The sequence below is a fragment of the Cicer arietinum genome, chromosome 5, assembly GCF_000331145.2.
Source record: "Cicer arietinum cultivar CDC Frontier isolate Library 1 chromosome 5, Cicar.CDCFrontier_v2.0, whole genome shotgun sequence".
Taxonomy (NCBI): Eukaryota; Viridiplantae; Streptophyta; class Magnoliopsida; order Fabales; family Fabaceae; genus Cicer; species Cicer arietinum.
The window spans coordinates 57,752,311-57,770,584 of NC_021164.2; the positions used below are offsets into that span (position 1 = coordinate 57,752,311).

Sequence of the window (18,274 nt, forward strand, 5' to 3'; positions counted from 1 at the left end):
TTAATGGACTAATTTAAAAACAAATACTGGTACAAAATAATGTCTAAACTATAATGATTGATCATTTTCAATTCAAATACCTTCAAAATTTCATCTTATTACATAGTGAATTTATCCTATTAAACCAACCAACACTTTTGAAAAGAAACTATTCTTAAAAACATTCAAAAAGTGCATAACAAACCATGATAATTTATTACTATGTCTCTTTTGATTGACACCAAATACAAAAATTACTATGAATACTAATATTAGTTGTTCCAAAAAAAAATAAAACACAATAGAGAAATTCCCATAACACAAGAAAAAACAAAAAAAATTATGATAATTGACATCTCTAAAAGGTTGCATTTAGATTTCTCTATGGTCCATTTGCCACTAATGGATCCACCTCTTGATTTTGACTCTAAATTGTTGAAGCATTTTTGTCTAATTCATCCTCCCTTAAACTAATTCCCTTCAACTTCTCATTAATTACACATGCCAAATCATTCAAAACAACTGTGTTCAAAGTGTAAATAAAATTTTCTCTAATAAGACATTGAAACAAGATCAATGACTGCTCCATCTCTGAATTGTTTTTCTCCACTTTTGTCAATTGCTCTTTGGACTTCACAATCCTTTGCATCAAAAAACTCTCTTGGTCCAACATCTTCTTTCCTTGCTCATATTCTGAATAAGCTTTGAACTTTGTGATAATCCTTTCGATCTCCCATGGGGAAGGCCAAACCTCTGGTTGTGAATTAAAGTCACTATAAACTATAGCACATGCATCAATTCCACAAAGGGTAGTGAGTTCTTTTATCTTCTTCATTAGACTCTTTTTTCTTTTGTTGTAAGTTATCTTTCTTGCAGAATCATTTATCATGAAAGCAAGTTTCACCTTATTTCTCATGGTTGATAGTGACAAAAATTGAAAAATGTTTTTTTTTGTATTTTTGTTGTATTTGTCTTCAAAATGTTAAGTCTTTTATATAGTCCTATTTGAGAGTATCAAATTTCTCTCTTGGATAAAATACACAATCACGTGTTTAAGGATTTTAACCGTTAAAAAGAATCTTAACCGACGATCAACTTTAAAATATATTTTTGAATGTGATATGTTTGATTTTCATCTAACGGTTGAAATTTATGACTACATAATTGTATATAATCCAAATTTAAAAAAAATGATAATTTGGGAGGTATAAGTGTTATTACATTCACGTAATTATGCATTTCTACATATAACACCACTTAATTATATTTGAACCTTGTGCAAAAATAAAACATTTAAACCTACATCGTTTTCGACAAATTTACAACCGAATCATACCAAAGATAAGATGTGATACAAAAAGTTAATTATATGTGATAAATATTTTCCTATGGGGCAATAAATGAATAGAAATACATAAATATCATACTCAAAATGTTCATTTGTTTAACTATTATACACTCACAATATAAAATGCAAAATATTAAACATTCAATCTTATCACACCGTATATAGACATTTGTAGTGCTACTTTATGAAATAATATTAACACGTGACAGTACATTGAAAATGATTCAATGTATATGTTAATATTTTTTATAATGTTTGTGCATAAAAATATTCTCCCATATATAGAGATGATATAGAAATCTGACGCATAATTGGACATATCCAAGCTATACAAGCTTTGTAATATATGCAATAATAAGTGATTGATTGGAAATGTTTAGATTTGAGTCAAAAAAGGAAATATTTAAATTATGACAACTAATTATTTGTTTATTTTTGAAAACTTTATGAGGAAGATGCATTAAAAGTAATTAATTTTTAACATACATTTCACCGAGTCAGTTATATAGCACGAGTTTTCCTTATAATTTAGAAGAAAAAAAAATCTTCATAAATCTATGTAGAGTGCATATTTTAAGAGTATTTTGATAGTTTCTAATGAATTTCGGGAGTTTTATGTATATCTATAATAAATTTACTAAAAAAAAATTAATTTTACTATGTGTTATGACGAGAAATAATCAAACTACATTATATAATACTTAGTCTATTACATGTTTAATTTTTTTATATTAAATATTTAACTCACTTTAAATTGAAATTGTATATTATATAATTCATTTATATAAGTTTTTACATAAATCTAAACCGTACTAATCTTAACATATCAAATTATATTAAATTAACATGATTTTTACCGTCATATATCAAATTATGCTAGTATAACACTCGAATACTATTACAATATCCAATAACTTTATACTAGAAGTTATTAATGTATTATCATTTCTATAAAAAAAATTCGATAATTTAAAATTGTTTAATATGTTATTATGATATGTCATTTAATATCTTTTTCTGTTTTGCTAAACGACGTTATACTTGATGTATTTCAATAACATATAAAATATTAAATAATTTTAAATAAAATAAAATTATATAGAAATTATCTATATGACACTAGCTTTTAATTCAAGAATTAATTCTACATTAATGAATATTTTTCAATATAAAATAATTTGAATAATGTAATAATACTTAATTATTACACATTATGATTTTGAACAAATAAAATTAATTAATATAATCAAATCATTCAAATAGAAGTAATTATGTCAGTTCTAATATTATATTTATTTTTAAAGGTTTTAATACTATTTACATATGATATAAAATATAAAATAGTTTTACACAAACTTCAATCATTTATCATTTTTCACTTAATGTTATATTGTAATATTATTTTATTAAATATTTTCCAAAATTTACATGGTGAGTGCGGGAAAAAAAATTTAAATTGCTAAAAATTAATAGTCCATCGCCAATATAATATTAAATAGGAAACTATATCAGAAAATAAACTTCTTAAAGAAAAATAGTATCTGAGTTATATTTAGGATTGAGAGTGAATTATGTATAGAAAAGATATTGTATGATTTGTTCAATAATACTTACTATAATTAATTGTATAAGAATTATGAATTTTAGATATCTTTATTTTATATATCCATTAATTAAAGATACTGCCAATAAATCTTTAAGTTATAATTCAACCGATAAATATCAATATTCTTAGGTTGGATATCATATCTGAATTTAAATTTAAATTTGGGATCTTGTAACTGAATGAATTAATTATGATAGTATTTGTCATTTATTTTCAGATTAAAAAAGCTGAAAATTCAATTTTTGAAAGAAAATATTTTTTGTTTGTTTATCATTTAATTTCTTGTTGTTATTTTATGAATGAACAACAAAGTTCTTTTGTAAAATTTGTTATTAATTTTTGTTTTCTCAGAGAATATTTTCTTGTTCTTGAAAAATGTTTTTAAGACTCATATGGTCTCCTCTCCCAAGTTTTTATTAAGGATCGGTGACAACCTTCCCATTTTTCTAAATATTCTAACAAGGAAACAACAATTTAACTACGAACATATTAAAATTATAAAAATATTATGCATGTGTTTTTTTTAGTCACTTTAATCTATAAATATATTTTTTATTAGTTGATTTAATTCTTAAATTTATTTTTGATTTGTGAGTTTATCTCATAAAATTACTAATAAAAAATAAACATATTTTTATGAGAAATGATTTCGAAATACAAAATAAGACATAAATACAATATTTTGATGTTTTATAAAAAATAAAAGGTTTAATTGCAATTTTAGTCCCTCTATTTTAGCTGAATTGCAAAAGTAGTCCCCCTATTTTATTTCTCTAAAATTTTGGTCCTCAAACAAAATTTTGATCTAAAATTTGATGAAATTTCAACTTTTTTGCGTTTATTTAAGTCACATCATGTCTCAAGATCTCGTGGTGCAACAATACATGAAATATATTATCATAACCGGTGTAATGCAACTTTAAAAAATGATATTTCATCAAATTTTGAACCAAAATTCAGTTTGGGAGACCAAAATTTGAGAGAAATAAAATAAAGGATTACTTTTGCAATTAAACTAAAATAGGAGACCAAAACTGCAATTAAACCAAAACAAAATATGACTCATACTATATTTTACACGGTATTGTATTTCTATGATATTTTGTGTTCCAATAACATCTATCTTTTTTAAGCAAAAATTAAAGTGAAGATTACATATGATGGATGTTATTATTGTGTCCAACTCTAACGACAGACACATTTAAAAAATGATGAAACTACACGACACATTAATCCAACAATTGAAATGAGAAAGACACCTAAAACACTACAAATTAGAATAGCATAGTTTTTAATGATAGACTTGTGGATTAAGGCCATAAAACACCATTTGGGACATTATTAACATCTTCAAATGACAACACTTGATCACCAATATTGTTGCTGGGGAAGTCCATTGGCCATTGTTGTCTTTGCATTGCATCAACATTGTTCTCCAACCCTTGAGCATGTTGAATATGTGCTTGCTCTCCTACATTCAAAGTTTCCCCTACATTTTGGACAACTTCTCCGGTTTGAATCCCTTCGATGTTCCTTTCGATTTGTTTCAAATTCTGATCAATCAACCATGAGAGATCATTGAGATCATTCATTGTTACATTGTCAAAAATTTGGCCAGCATTAAGGCATTGAAACATGAGTTGTGTCATTTCTTTACTTTTGTTGTCATTCCTTTGTTTCTTCAATTGTTCTTGGGCTTTTTGGATTCTTTGCTTCAAGAAACTCTCTTGATTCAACATCTTTTTGCTTTGTTCTAATTCGGGTAATCTTTGAAACCTTGACAACACTCTTTGGACTCCCCATGGTGATGGCCAAACCTCTGGTTCAGGATCGTTTTGACTAAATATTACAGCACATGCTTCAATTCCACAAAGGGTGCTTATTTCATCAACCTTCTTGATTAATCCTGTTCAAAAAATTAAGAGGAATATTTTTATTAATGTGAAGATAAAGTAATGAATATATACAATTATAAGGCTTGTAATAGTTTTGCTTTTTTAAAATAAATACAAATTTAACAAAAATAAATCATGAATTCATTGATTTTCATCCACTGCTATAAGAAAAAAAAAAGTTGAGTGGATGAAAAAAATGAATCCCTTTTAATGACGAAGAAAATATTGAGAATTTGAACATACCAATCTCTAATTTTGACTTTTATTTTTAGTAGAAATCAAAAGAGAAAAAAGATTATACACTGTATGTGTAAATTAATCAATTTTACACTGAAAGATAAAAGGAATAATTGATTTAAACTTCTCATCACATAATTGTAACCAAAATAATCACTAAATCAATTGTTTATATTCGTTGTCAATATAAAACTATTTACACTAAAAATGCATATCTATTAAACTCATCATCATCTATAGTTTTATAAAAAAATAAATCAATGGTAATTTGTATAATGTGCAAGGTTGATATATATACATGGTTTATATATATAATATAAATATAAATTAAAGAAGAGAATTTCTAACCATTTTTCCTTTTCTTGAATGTTCCCCTCCTCTTGGAGTCACTGGTTATGTATGCAAGGTTAACCTTCTTCCTAGTCATGGTGGTGTTAAGAAAAGAGAAAGAAATGAGTAAGAAGGAAATTCTAATTAAAAAAAATGAAGCTTGGTGTATTCACTCTAGTTATGTAATATTTATATAGAAAAAATTGTGATAGAGATTGAACTTAGAGCAAAGTTTACATTTGTTGAATGTTTCATAGTCTTTAAGACAAAATCGTAATCAAATCTGTGTGATATCATCACTACCCTAAAAGGAAATATGTGTGCTATGACTGATCAGAGGATCTTGTATATAAAACTTTGTTTAAATTACCTTCCATTGTGAGTCAAAAGAAAATTTACTTTCCATTGGGGAAAATATACGAGATCCGAAAGTTTTAATGTGTGTTTAACAAGTCAATAAATGGAAAGGTTTTTCGACCCAATTGTTAAGAAAATGAGTACAAATATATACACTTCTTATCACTTTAATTTTTTTATAAGTTTTACAGTTGTGTTATCCAAACCTTATATTTATGGATGATACGATGAACTATACATCCTGTTAATTAGTTAATTAGTTGAAACACTAATGACGCATGGTTCTGTGATTTTCTTTACCTTTATGATTGATATAATAACTCGATATAAATGATAAAAAAAAATAAATGTGTTTTTTAAAATTTAACTCATTAATGTAAATTAGATTATCGTTTTAGCCGTAAAAACGAAGAGAATTGTCAACTTATATTTATAATATTTGTCACGTCGGTTGTGGTAAAAAATTTCAAGTAACTTTTAATTAAGTACTCAACTACAATAAACCAACGTACATCTTAAATTTACTTATATCTATGTTTAAAGTATTTTACCGTTAGAAAGATTTGGACATGCTAAGGTGTCTAATCTATAAATTTTTATAATATATATGACTTAAATGTAGTTGTTGTCTATTTATTTTTCTCAAATTTAATTTTTAGACTTTGTTTTTTTAAATCTAGTTTTGTGTTCCCCTATTTAGAAAATGTTAGGATTTTTGTGATTCCTCTATTTTTAATGATGTAGTTATTTTATTTATGGCGTGAAACTAGTAAGTCGATTATAATATTTATCACATCAAATTTTATTTTCATATCATTTATTTTAATTAATAATTAAATAATATTGTTCCTTTTGATCGTACATCTATGTTTTTTAATTTCAATCACTCAAATATGGAAATAGCCAACTTAACCAATCTTGTTAACGAGAACCGATAGAGAGATTTTCATAAAATAATATTAAAATACATTTAAGAATATTAAATTTTATCTAATTTTTGATTTTTTTAAAAAATCAATTTACCATTTTTATTGATTTTTTTAAAAAATCGGTTTACAATTTTTATTTAAATTGATATATGATGTATTTGCATATAATTTTGTTTACAAAATAGTTAAATATAAGATTTTCTATTAGGACTCCTTATTTGTTTATACCTTTGAGTACGCAATAGTATTTTTCTTATTACTTGTAGTTTATCACGTGTAAAGTTTAACAATGTTAGACTTATTATATAGTTCTTTAACTACACAAGTGTGAGTATAAAGAGACTAAAAAGTAAAAAGTATAATATTGTATTGTATATAAGAATTTTAAATTTTAAATTTTAAATTTAGAAAAATATATTAGAGAGAGATAGTAAATTAAATTTTGCTTGACATTTTTAATAATTAAAAATTAGTTGAAATTTAGGTTGAAATTTTTATTTTATTTTATAATTATAGTAGTTGTTTTTGTAGTTTTTTTTAATAAATTATTCCCTCCAATTTTTTAATATAGACATCTAGATTATAATTTGGGTTGAGATATGATGTCTAAGTCTCTTAAAAATCCTTGATGTTTAGCTCATTCCAAATGTCGCGTTTCCCCGGACTCCCCAACCCAATCTACATGCAATGAGGATCTACTCATACCAATCTATAGATGTATGTCATTTGGTTAGATTACTTCATGTAAAAAAGATGCACAAATAACATGTCACCTTCTCATATTATATTCAAAAGTACATCTCGACAACAATAACCTAACAACCACAACTCAACTCATAAAATATATTGACTATAGAATCCAAAATCACGACAACATACACCACAATCTCTATATTAATTAGCATATTTATTAACATATGTCATGTCAAATCTAGTCGGAATTTATCTCAACCCGATTAACATATTCAAACTACAAAAACCACAATTATTCTATAGACTTATATAATTTGATTTTCGCATCCTTGTTGATAATTATTCCTTTTTCAAATGTTTTTAATACAAACATTTTTTCTTATAAATTTTAATTACTTTGATACATTAAATCAAATTAATACGTAAAAGTTTCGTCAAAATTATATGTCAAATTATAATTCTACCTTTGGGACTACCATATTATACTCACCCACCCAAATATAGGTGCAGATAAAGAGAAATATCAGTGGAATTATAGAATTAGGGTATTCTAGACAAAAATTATAATCATAAAAATTTGAATGGTTTGCATATAACTTAAGGATCAAAATTAATTTTTATTGAATAAATTATAATTCAAATGTCTTTTATAAATAAAATAAAAGAAGTAATATTTTTTTAAAAAAATTAATGAATATTTTGGAGTGACTGTTACCACTTACGTCTCAACGAAGTTATGCCACTATATGAAACGCAATTCATTTTCACTTCAATCTACTAAAGGAGTTTTCAAATTGGTAATTTGAGGTTCACTGTAAAATGGTTATTAAAGCCACTTTAATTAATTCATTTATAAGTAAAAATATATACTTATGCATCTATTAAGAAATATAGTTAAACATAGTTACATATACTAACCTATGCATAATTATAATGGAAATATCCTCACAATATCAAGGGCATAAGTTAAGTTTTTTTTGGGAATAACAACATTAAATATGGATAAATTAGTTGATATTTTCTTATATATGAATTCAACAAATGTAATCACCTTTTTTTTTCTTCTTATAATTGAATCTAGACAAATTATGATTCAAATATTTATCAGATTAAATACCACATGTAGTTCTTTAACTTAATTTCCTTTCACGATTTAGTCCTTTTTTTCTTCTTCTCAATTTAGTTCTTTATTTTAATTTTAAGTGACAATTTGATCTTTTATGTTTTAAAATATCAACAATGTTATCCTTTTTATTACAAAAATTTATTAAAGTTTTCAAATAAAACCCATAAAATTAATTATATTCTTCAATATAATACAAATTTTATCAAATTCGTAATCCAAATCTTCAAATAAACTTATATTTTCATTATTTATTTGATGTTGTTAAAGATGAACATATGAGTTTATTTAAAGATTTATGTATGAATTTGATGAAATTTACATTATATTGAGGATGATGATAATTAATTTTATGAGTCTTGTTTGAAATTTTTGAATTTTTGCAAAAAAAAGAAGGATAATATTGTTACATTTTAAAACATAAAAGATCAAATTGTCACTGAAAATTAAAATAAATGACCAAATCGAGGGAAAAAAAAAGATAAAAGACTAAAACGTTAACTGAAATTAAGTTAAGAGATCAATTATTTTTTAACTTCATGGTTTAATCTAGTGGTAAAAATCAAGTATTAAATTTGACAGATTGTGAATTTGATCTCTGCTATTATCCCTCACCTTAAATTTTTTTTTAGTAAAAATAATAATAATGTTGCCTTCTAAGTTATTAGATTTCAAAATTATTTGGTAAAAAAGCAGACATCATTAAATGTATAAATCTTTTATTTTTTTTATAAAATATTTCTAAATCTGAATCTTAAATTTTTTACTAGAATATTGATTTTATTGCACTAGATTTTTGTGATTACATTATTCAGTTGTGCTATAACCATAAATAATTGGATACATGTTTATCTCCCAATATTTTTGAAATATATTATTTAAATAATTATATTTTTTTATCCGTAGATTTCTCTTGGACTAATATTTGGTTTGGAATACAAATCCATCAATAAGGTATAATTTTCAAATGCATTGCAACATTTCTTGTGCAAAAATTATTTTTATATACACTTTATGAGAACTTCTCCTTTTGTTAATCCTAAAAGGTAAATTGTTCACCAAATTGAGTGTATCAATTTTTGTTAGTGTTTGTTGGCGTTTTACTTGCAATGGAAGTAAAAATCAGAAAGAATGAATGAATGAAATCAAAATTGTATATGTTTATTGAAATGAGTATGCTATTTATACATAACCTCTATTATATTGTTTCTAACTAATTTCTTCTTAACTAACTAACTAACTAACTAAGTGGTTAGTTAGTTAGTTGATTACATACAATCAAACTAACTTGAATTACACAAAACTGAATACGGAGAACGTTCTCTGTTTTCAGTCATAAACAAGAGCGTTTTTGGTTTCCAACACTTTCCTTTAATTCAAGTTTCTAAGTGATTTTACACTTAGCAATCTTCTTAACTCTTCAAATCTACTTGTTCTAAGGCCTTGGCCATTATATCAGCTAGCTAAACTTCAAATTGACAATAAATGAACTTCAATTTGCTTTTTCCAACTTGATCTCTTAAGAAGTGAAACTTTATCTCAGTGTGTTTGCTTCTTCCATGAGACATAGGGTTCTTTGCTAGATTTATTGCTGAAATATTGTCAATCAGCAATGGAATTGGCCTGTAAATTTCAATCTTCAACTCTGTTGTTAATTATTAGAACTTCAATGCTTGGCAGGCTGCATAGCTAAAAGGTAAATTGTTCACCAAATTGAGTGTATCAATTTTTGTTAGTGTTTGTTGGCGTTTTACTTGCAATGGAAGTAAAAATCAGAAAGAATGAATGAATGAAATCAAAATTGTATATGTTTATTGAAATGAGTATGCTATTTATACATAACCTCTATTATATTGTTTCTAACTAATTTCTTCTTAACTAACTAACTAACTAACTAAGTGGTTAGTTAGTTAGTTGATTACATACAATCAAACTAACTTGAATTACACAAAACTGAATACGGAGAACGTTCTCTGTTTTCAGTCATAAACAAGAGCGTTTTTGGTTTCCAACACTTTCCTTTAATTCAAGTTTCTAAGTGATTTTACACTTAGCAATCTTCTTAACTCTTCAAATCTACTTGTTCTCAAGGCCTTGGCCATTATATCAGCTAGCTAAACTTCAAATTGACAATAAATGAACTTCAATTTGCTTTTTCCAACTTGATCTCTTAAGAAGTGAAACTTTATCTCAGTGTGTTTGCTTCTTCCATGAGACATAGGGTTCTTTGCTAGATTTATTGCTGAAATATTGTCAATCAGCAATGGAATTGGCCTGTAAATTTCAATCTTCAACTCTGTTGTTAATTATTAGAACTTCAATGCTTGGCAGGCTGCATAGCTGCCAACAATGTACTCAACTTCACATGATGATAGTGATATCACATGCCACTTATTTGAGCTCCATGCTACTGGTGATTTCATTAACTTGAACACATGTCTTGAAGTGCTCCTTCTGTCATTCTTGTCTCCACACCAATCTGAATCTAAATATCCCACTACGTCTTTATTTTCATGTTTCAAATCTATTGCAAACATAATGCCATGCCCAATTGTGCCTTGGATATATCTCATGATCCTCTTCAATGCCAGCCAATGAGAGTGCTTGGGTCTCTCCATGAATCTGCTTACCACTCCCAAACTATAGCAGATGTCAGGCCTTGTATTGCACGAGTATCTTAGGGAACCAACAACTTGTTTGAATAAGGTCGAATCAACCAGCTTCTCTTCAATTTCTATTTCCAGCTTTGCATTGATCTCCATTGGAATGGATGCAGGGTTACAATCAGCCATATTGAACCTTCTCAGGATTTCTCTAGCATACTTCTTCTGATGCATCAACACACCTTCTTCAGTTTTAGCAAACTTCATACCCAAAAGGTAGCTCAATTTGCCCAAGTCGGTCATTTCAAACTCATCCTTCATGATTTCTTTGAATTATATAATTGCATTGCTGCTGCTGTCAGTCACCAATAAGTCATCAACATATAGGTACAATAAGATCATTGCAGACTCTCCATTTAGTGTGGAATGCTTCACATAAACTCCATATTCAATTGTGCATTTGATAAATCCAATGCCAATTAGAAATGAATCAATTCTTTTGTTCCAAGCTTTTGGTGCTTGCTTCAAACCATATAGAGCTTTCCTCAATCTGAGTACTTTATCCTCATTTTCCTTAATCACAAAATCTGGTGGTTGAGAGACATACACCTTTTCTTCCAGCCATCATTTCAGAAATGCAGATTTCACATCAAGCTGGCACATCAACCAGCCCCTAACACATGCCAATGCTATCACAAGCCTGATTGTCTCAATTCTGGCCACTGGAGCAAACACTTCAGAAAAGTATATGCCTGCTCTTTGTAGGAGTTCCTTGGCAACCAATTTAGCTTTGTACTTAGCAAATGTTCCATTTGTATTCAGCTTCAACTTGTAGACCCATTTTACTCCAATATGATTTTTTTTTTGAGGCAAATATGTCAAATACCATGCTTGATTCTTCTTAATTGCATCAATCTCTTCCACCATTGCTTTCTTCCAAGGTCCTTTCTGTAATGCCTTTTCAATATTTAAAGGTTCTGCATCAGCAAATAATGCAAAATGTACTAAATCTCCACTACTGTCAACTTCACTGTCATTGTACACTTCAAATTCTTGTAAATGAGTTGATGGTTTTCTTGTTCTTTGGGATCTGCTTGATTCTATTCTCTCTTCATCTATATTTCCACTAGTATGTTGCTCATAGTCCCAGTGTTGGCTGCTGGCAATTTGCTTCTGTTTCTAGTTCCAACTCTCATGTTCAATAATCTTGACATCCCTACTGAACACCACTCCGCCTCGAATAGGATCATATAGTTTATAGGCACATGTTGGATGATACCCTACCAAGATCAATGCTTCACTTTTGTCCTGCAACTTTCTTCTCTTTTGGTCTGATACATGTTTAAAACACATAGCACTAAATGTTCTTAAATGCCCCAATGTTGGCTTTCTTCCACACCAGATCTCTTCTAGTACCTTCTCCTTTTTCTTTGTTGGACATTTATTCAGAATATGGACAGTAGTTGATGCAACTTCTCTCCATAACTTATGTGGCAACCCATTCTCTTTTATCATGCTTCTAGTCATGTCTAGAATGGTTCTATTTCTCCTTTTAGCTAGGCCATTGTGTTGAGGTGTGTAGGGAGCTGTTACCTCATATTCAATTTCATTCTTGACACAAAAATCCTTGAATTCATGTGAATTATATTCTCCTCTACATCTGTCCTTAACACCTTGATGGATTCTCCACTTTGTTTCTCCATTTTAATCTTGAAGTTTTTGAATGTCTCCAATGCTTCATCTTTGGTTTTAATGAAATAAATCCACAACATTCTACTAAATTCATAAAAAAAAAAAGTTATGAAATACTTATTACCTCCTAATGATGGCACTTCAACTGGTCCACATATGTCACTATGAATCACTCCAAGAGCGTTCTCCACTCTTGCTTGCACTTGTGATTGAAAGGAATTTCTTGGTTGTTTACCTGCCATACATATTTCACACACCTTCTCAGGGACATCAATCATAGGAATTCCACTCACCATCTTCTTGACTCCTAGCTGCTTTAAGCTTCTTAAGTTAAGATGGTCAAATCTTGAATGCCACAACCAGTTTTCATCAATTGAACTTGCTGCCTTCAAACATTGAATATCAGCAGCTTGTACGTTGATGACCAAGGTTTTGTTCTTTGAAAGAGGAGCCTTGAGTATCATCTTCTTCTGCCCATCATACATTTCTAAGGCATCGTTCTTCATTATCACATGAAACCCCTTTTGAATCAGTTTCCCAATGCTCAACAAATTGCTCTTCATTCGTGGGACATACAATACATTTTCAATCATTACTGTCTTCCCATTTCTTCTTTTAATCACCATGTTGCCAGCTCTCTCAGCTTCCAAGGTTCTATCATCAACAAACCTGATCTTGCTCCTTCTTGATGTATCAATATCTATCAGTCATTCTTTATGACTTGTTATGTGATTGGAACAACCAGTATCGAGGAAGCATACCTAAGATGAAGAATTTTCTTCGTTTGTGGTAGCCATTAACAAAAATGTGTCTGAAAAATGAGAACGTTCTCCGTTTGTGGTAGCCAACAACAAGACTGTATCTGAGTTTGATGAAGAACATTCTTGAGCAGCACATATTTCATCTTCTTTTTTCTTCTTCTATTTCCTTCCTTTGCCAGCCCAACATTCATCTGTAAAATGTCCAAACTTCTCACAGTTGTAACATTGCACCTTCTTCTTGTCAAAGTTTCTTGATTTTCCTTTTGATTTACCACTCGAATTTCCTCCTTTTGATGAAGATTCAGACTTATCTTCTGGTTTCTTGAATTTATTCTTCCTCCATTTCTTTTTCTGGTCTCCTCTCTTGTTGGCATATGCTACCAATGCCTAATTTCCAGAATTACACTCACTTCTTTCATCCATTCTCAACTATCTTGCTTCTAGAGTTCCCTGCAACTCTTCAAGACTCAATTCAAAAATGTCTTTAGATTCTTTAATCGCACACACAACATAATCGAACCTGGGATGCAATGATCTCAAGATCTTTTCACACAATTTATGTTCAAATAACTTCTCACCACAACTAGCCATTTGATTTGTGATGCTCCTCAATCTTGAAATAAAATCTGAAACATTCTCTTGTTCCTCCATTTGCAACAATTCAAACTGTTTCTGTAAGGTATGCAATTTCATTTTTTTTTACCTTGGTTCCACTAAAAGAACACTTCTCCAAATGTCCCATGCTTCTTTTGCACTTCATGCATCAGAAAATTTGTCAAAGTTGACCGTGTCAAGGCACTGATGAAGAATGAAGATGGCATTGCAATCTTTCATTTTGTTTTCTTTGAATCTTGATCTCTGTTTCTCTGTTCGATTGACTCCCAGGTCTTCAAAACCTTTATCTATGATTTCCAACACTTCTTGAAATCCAAACAATGCTCGAATCTGCATTCTCCATCTATTCCAATTTTTTTCATCGAAATGTGGCATGTGGGCTAAAAAAATTCCATTGTTTGCACTTGAACTCGTCCTAACTACACTCGTGTTTGATCCTCACACTTCACTCGTGTTTATCCTCACACTCCACTCATGTTTTTCACTGGGATCAAAATCTTGCTCTGGATACCACTTGTTGGCATTTTACTTGCAATGGAAGTAAAACTAGAAAGAAGGAATGAATGAAATCAAAATTGTATATGTTTATTCAGATGAGTATGCTATTTATACATAGCCTCTATTGCATTGTTTCTAACTAACTTCTTCTTAACTAACTAACTAACTAAGTGGTTAGTTAGTTAGTAGATTGCATACAATCAAACTAACTTGAATTACACAAAATTGAATACGAAGAACGTTTTCAAATCTCAAATCTCTTAATGAGGTACGACTTATCAAGAATACTAGATTATGGCGGATTGATAATATTTAGGGTTTTTCTTAGAGTGATTTTAATATTAAATAATTTAAAATTTATATTTTAAAGAATTTTAAGAAAATCATAAACTATTATGTGTTTGTTTATCATAATAAAAGACGATTTTTTAAATCATTTTTTGTAAATTATTTATTTTTTTATTTTTTTATATCACCATACTTAATTCACACAACATCTCCCGAGTTCGAATCGAAGACATAATGTTCAATTTAACAATATCAACAATTGTTAACTGATGATTTTATGAGAAACTATTCAAAGTGAGTTAGCCTTTGATCAAGTTTTTAGATTTTGTTTTAGATGATAATTTTCTTAAATCTGTAACTATCGGGCTTTTAATTACAACTATTATATTTACATTAATGTCAAATTACATAATTTATTACAAATCCCTAAGATCATACGGATTCTTTGAAAAATCACGCAAAATTTGTAATAAATGACATAATCTAAGTGTGAATCGTCATTTTAAATCTAACGGTTGTAATCACCTAAGTTGTTGTTATCGATATATACAAAAATACTTTATTTAATTTTTACAATCCCATATATATATAAAATAATTAAATTATATTATTCAATACCATTTTACTCGATATATATTTTATAAATTTGATAATTCGATTGAACTATTATATCATATAGATTATATATAAATTTTTATATTAATATAGAATTATTTGATATATTATTGAGGTGCATCAAGATTAACATTGTATAATAAAATTATTTAAAATGTTAATTTTGATGCACCTCACTAACATATCAAATGATTTTAAATTTTCAGAAAAAATTATATAAATAATCTATATGATATAATTTTTTAATCCAATGATCAAATTTACAAATATATATCGAGTAAAACATTATTGAACAATGTAATATTATACATTGGTACAATTTGATCTCTTTTATATATATTTGGTACAACTATCTCATATTTTTCTATTGTATTAATTAAATAAATATTAAATTTTTGTAACGATATTTACCAATCACTTATCCAATGGTGGAACTTGATTAAAAAGTTTGGGGTGACCAACATAAAATTATAATATATAAATCATATATGCAAATAATATTATATAATAACAAATTAAGTTGTAATAAACACAAAGTGAAATATAAAATAATTTAATTGTATCACTTAGAAATACCTTAAAGTAATGTTCTACGTTATTTAAGTAACTTGAAATCATCAATAATAGACTCAGAACTGATATTTGCTGCAATTTCCTTTTCAATATAAAATGTCATGTTATCTGCCAAAAAATCAGCTTTCATCTTGTTTCTTAACCTAGACTTAATAATTTTTATCGTTGAAAAATATCTTTCAGGTGTGGCAGTAGAAACTAGAAGAGTCATGATAAGACATAGTAGTCTATCAATCAAGTAGAAATACTATGCATTTTCAGTTGCAACCAAACATGAGTAGAATTCTTGGATAGTTGATAAATTTTTCAAATTTAAATCTTGATGAGCATCAACCAAGAAATGTTGGAGTTAGAATTTCAAATTAATCTTCTCTTGCAAATTGAAATTTATAGGATAATGTTTTTCAACGAACACAAATTTTTCAATGTTAAAAGCTTTATAATTATTCTTAGGAGTTAAAGCACAATTTAGAGTTAACAATTCCATTGCTTGCTCGCTAAATTTTTTATGCAACGCTTGTAATAGTTGGTCAATGACAATAAAACATATTTCAACTCTAAAATAATGCTCTATTGTGACCTAACTTTGTTGAAGATGAGAGCGTTCAAAAATCTTGTTGTTGAATGAATCTCAATATCACGTTTTTCTTATAAAATCTTCACTTCAGTAAATATTGTATCCCAACCAAATTCTTTGAAGGCTTGAATAAGAGACTTTGTTGTTCCAACCAAATACATGACATTGACAATATCATGAGATTGTTGTTGTAAGGCTTGACAAAATATATTAGTTATCCTCATAATGTCTTTCATCAAATGCAAAATAAATATAAAATCAAATGTCTTCAAATAATTATAAGCACTATCAGCATACTCACATTTAGAATAACTTGGTCTTGCTTGTGTAGTTTTTTTCTTTTTAAAACAGTATAAGTTGCCTCATACATATTTATCGAACTACAATCTCATCAATTTCTAACAAATGTGCAAATTCCTCTAATTTAGCGGCTTATAACTCATCATGACGATTTGTAGAAGAACAAACAACATTGACAACAAAAGTTAGGTTCTCAAAGAATTTATGAATTGAAACAACTTCTCTTAATGCAATAAATAAAGCAAGTTGCAATCGATGAGCAAAACAATGGACATATTATGCATAAAAACAATCCTTCACAAATTAGAGATTCAAAATGATGCAAAAATATAATCAGATTCAAACTCAATTTATTATCAATTGAAACAAGTTATCAAACTCAAAGGGAGTACCACAATCATGAGATTGAGACATGCAATCCAATCAAATCAAAATCAATGAGTCAATGAGAGATTCACATCAATGGACACTGGGGTCTGGGCAGTGGCGAAGATTGTACCGCATGTGCGAGTGTCAACCGAGGAGGGAGACGAGACGAAGTGAGGACTAAGGAGCAGAGACGAAGACAAAGTGAGGACTGAGGAGTAGAGACGAAAGAACGACACGATTCAACGACGAAAGGATAACGGGAATAAAAGCATCACATGATTTGCCAAGCTTACGAGTTACCAAGGAGCTGGACATGAGATGGTTTGGTGGAGGCAAATGAGAAACAATGGCGTATGGCGGGTTGGCCGATGACGATTCTGGAAACTGGAAAGGGAGAAAGAGGGAAGAGATGATAAGACTCAATCAACAGAGTAATAGAAATTTGAAAAGATACATATTTTAGGATTTTTAGTATGTTTGTTATTTTCTAATTTCCGATCATTTTACCTATAATTTATTTTCTTTGGGTTGGTCGTGCCACCATCATAACTAAATTCCGCCCTTACCCACGTATTCTCGAATAGTTATTACCCACAATATTTTATCTCTCTCTTTTATTAGCTTATTCCTCCGAAAGGTATAAACTAGTTGTTATAACTTAACTGATGATCTCCTAATTCATTTTTTTCTGAAAGTTATAGTTGCATATATATGTTTGGTATCTCGTTAAAATCTTTTATTTTTTTGAATGACTCTACTAGCGTTTCGCCTCACATAGAACTCTAGGGTTTGCATGTTTATATGGTAGGGGAAGTTGTCATAAGATTCGGATTCCAGGTTTAGCACAAGAATATTGGAGGTTCAAAATATTTAATCGCTTTTAGTG

At 28.4% G+C, this 18,274-nt stretch overlaps 3 protein-coding genes across 3 annotated transcripts; all 3 read right to left on the reverse strand.

Moving 5' to 3' along the window:
* Nucleotides 1-406: 406 nt before the first annotated feature.
* LOC101509626 (agamous-like MADS-box protein AGL80) lies at nt 407-895 on the reverse strand. Its single transcript, XM_004500396.1, has one exon. It carries the CDS (start codon nt 893-895, stop codon nt 407-409), a length of 489 nt encoding a protein of 162 aa, XP_004500453.1.
* Nucleotides 896-4,243: 3,348 nt separating this feature from the next.
* Nucleotides 4,244-5,492, reverse strand: LOC101509955 (agamous-like MADS-box protein AGL80). The gene is made up of 2 exons (XM_004500397.1): nt 5,414-5,492; nt 4,244-4,839 (listed from the first exon to the last, which is right to left on the reverse strand). The coding sequence occupies exons 1-2, from the start codon at nt 5,490-5,492 to the stop codon at nt 4,244-4,246; spliced, it is 675 nt and encodes a 224-aa protein (XP_004500454.1).
* A 5,314-nt stretch (nt 5,493-10,806) lies between these two features.
* Nucleotides 10,807-11,421, reverse strand: LOC113786687 (secreted RxLR effector protein 161-like). The gene has a single exon (XM_027334719.1). It carries the CDS (start codon nt 11,419-11,421, stop codon nt 10,807-10,809), a length of 615 nt encoding a protein of 204 aa, XP_027190520.1.
* Between the last annotated feature and the right edge of the window lie 6,853 nt (nt 11,422-18,274).

Coding starts and splice junctions, on each gene's coding strand:
- LOC101509626 (XM_004500396.1), bottom strand. CDS start 895: ATGAGAAATAAGGTGAAACTTGCTTTCATGATAAATGATTCTGCAAGA.
- LOC101509955 (XM_004500397.1), bottom strand. CDS start 5,492: ATGACTAGGAAGAAGGTTAACCTTGCATACATAACCAGTGACTCCAAG. Junction 4,840..5,413: donor ATTCAAGAAAAGGAAAAATG/GTTAGAAATTCT, acceptor TTTTTTGAACAG/GATTAATCAAGAAGGTTGAT.
- LOC113786687 (XM_027334719.1), bottom strand. CDS start 11,421: ATGAAGGATGAGTTTGAAATGACCGACTTGGGCAAATTGAGCTACCTT.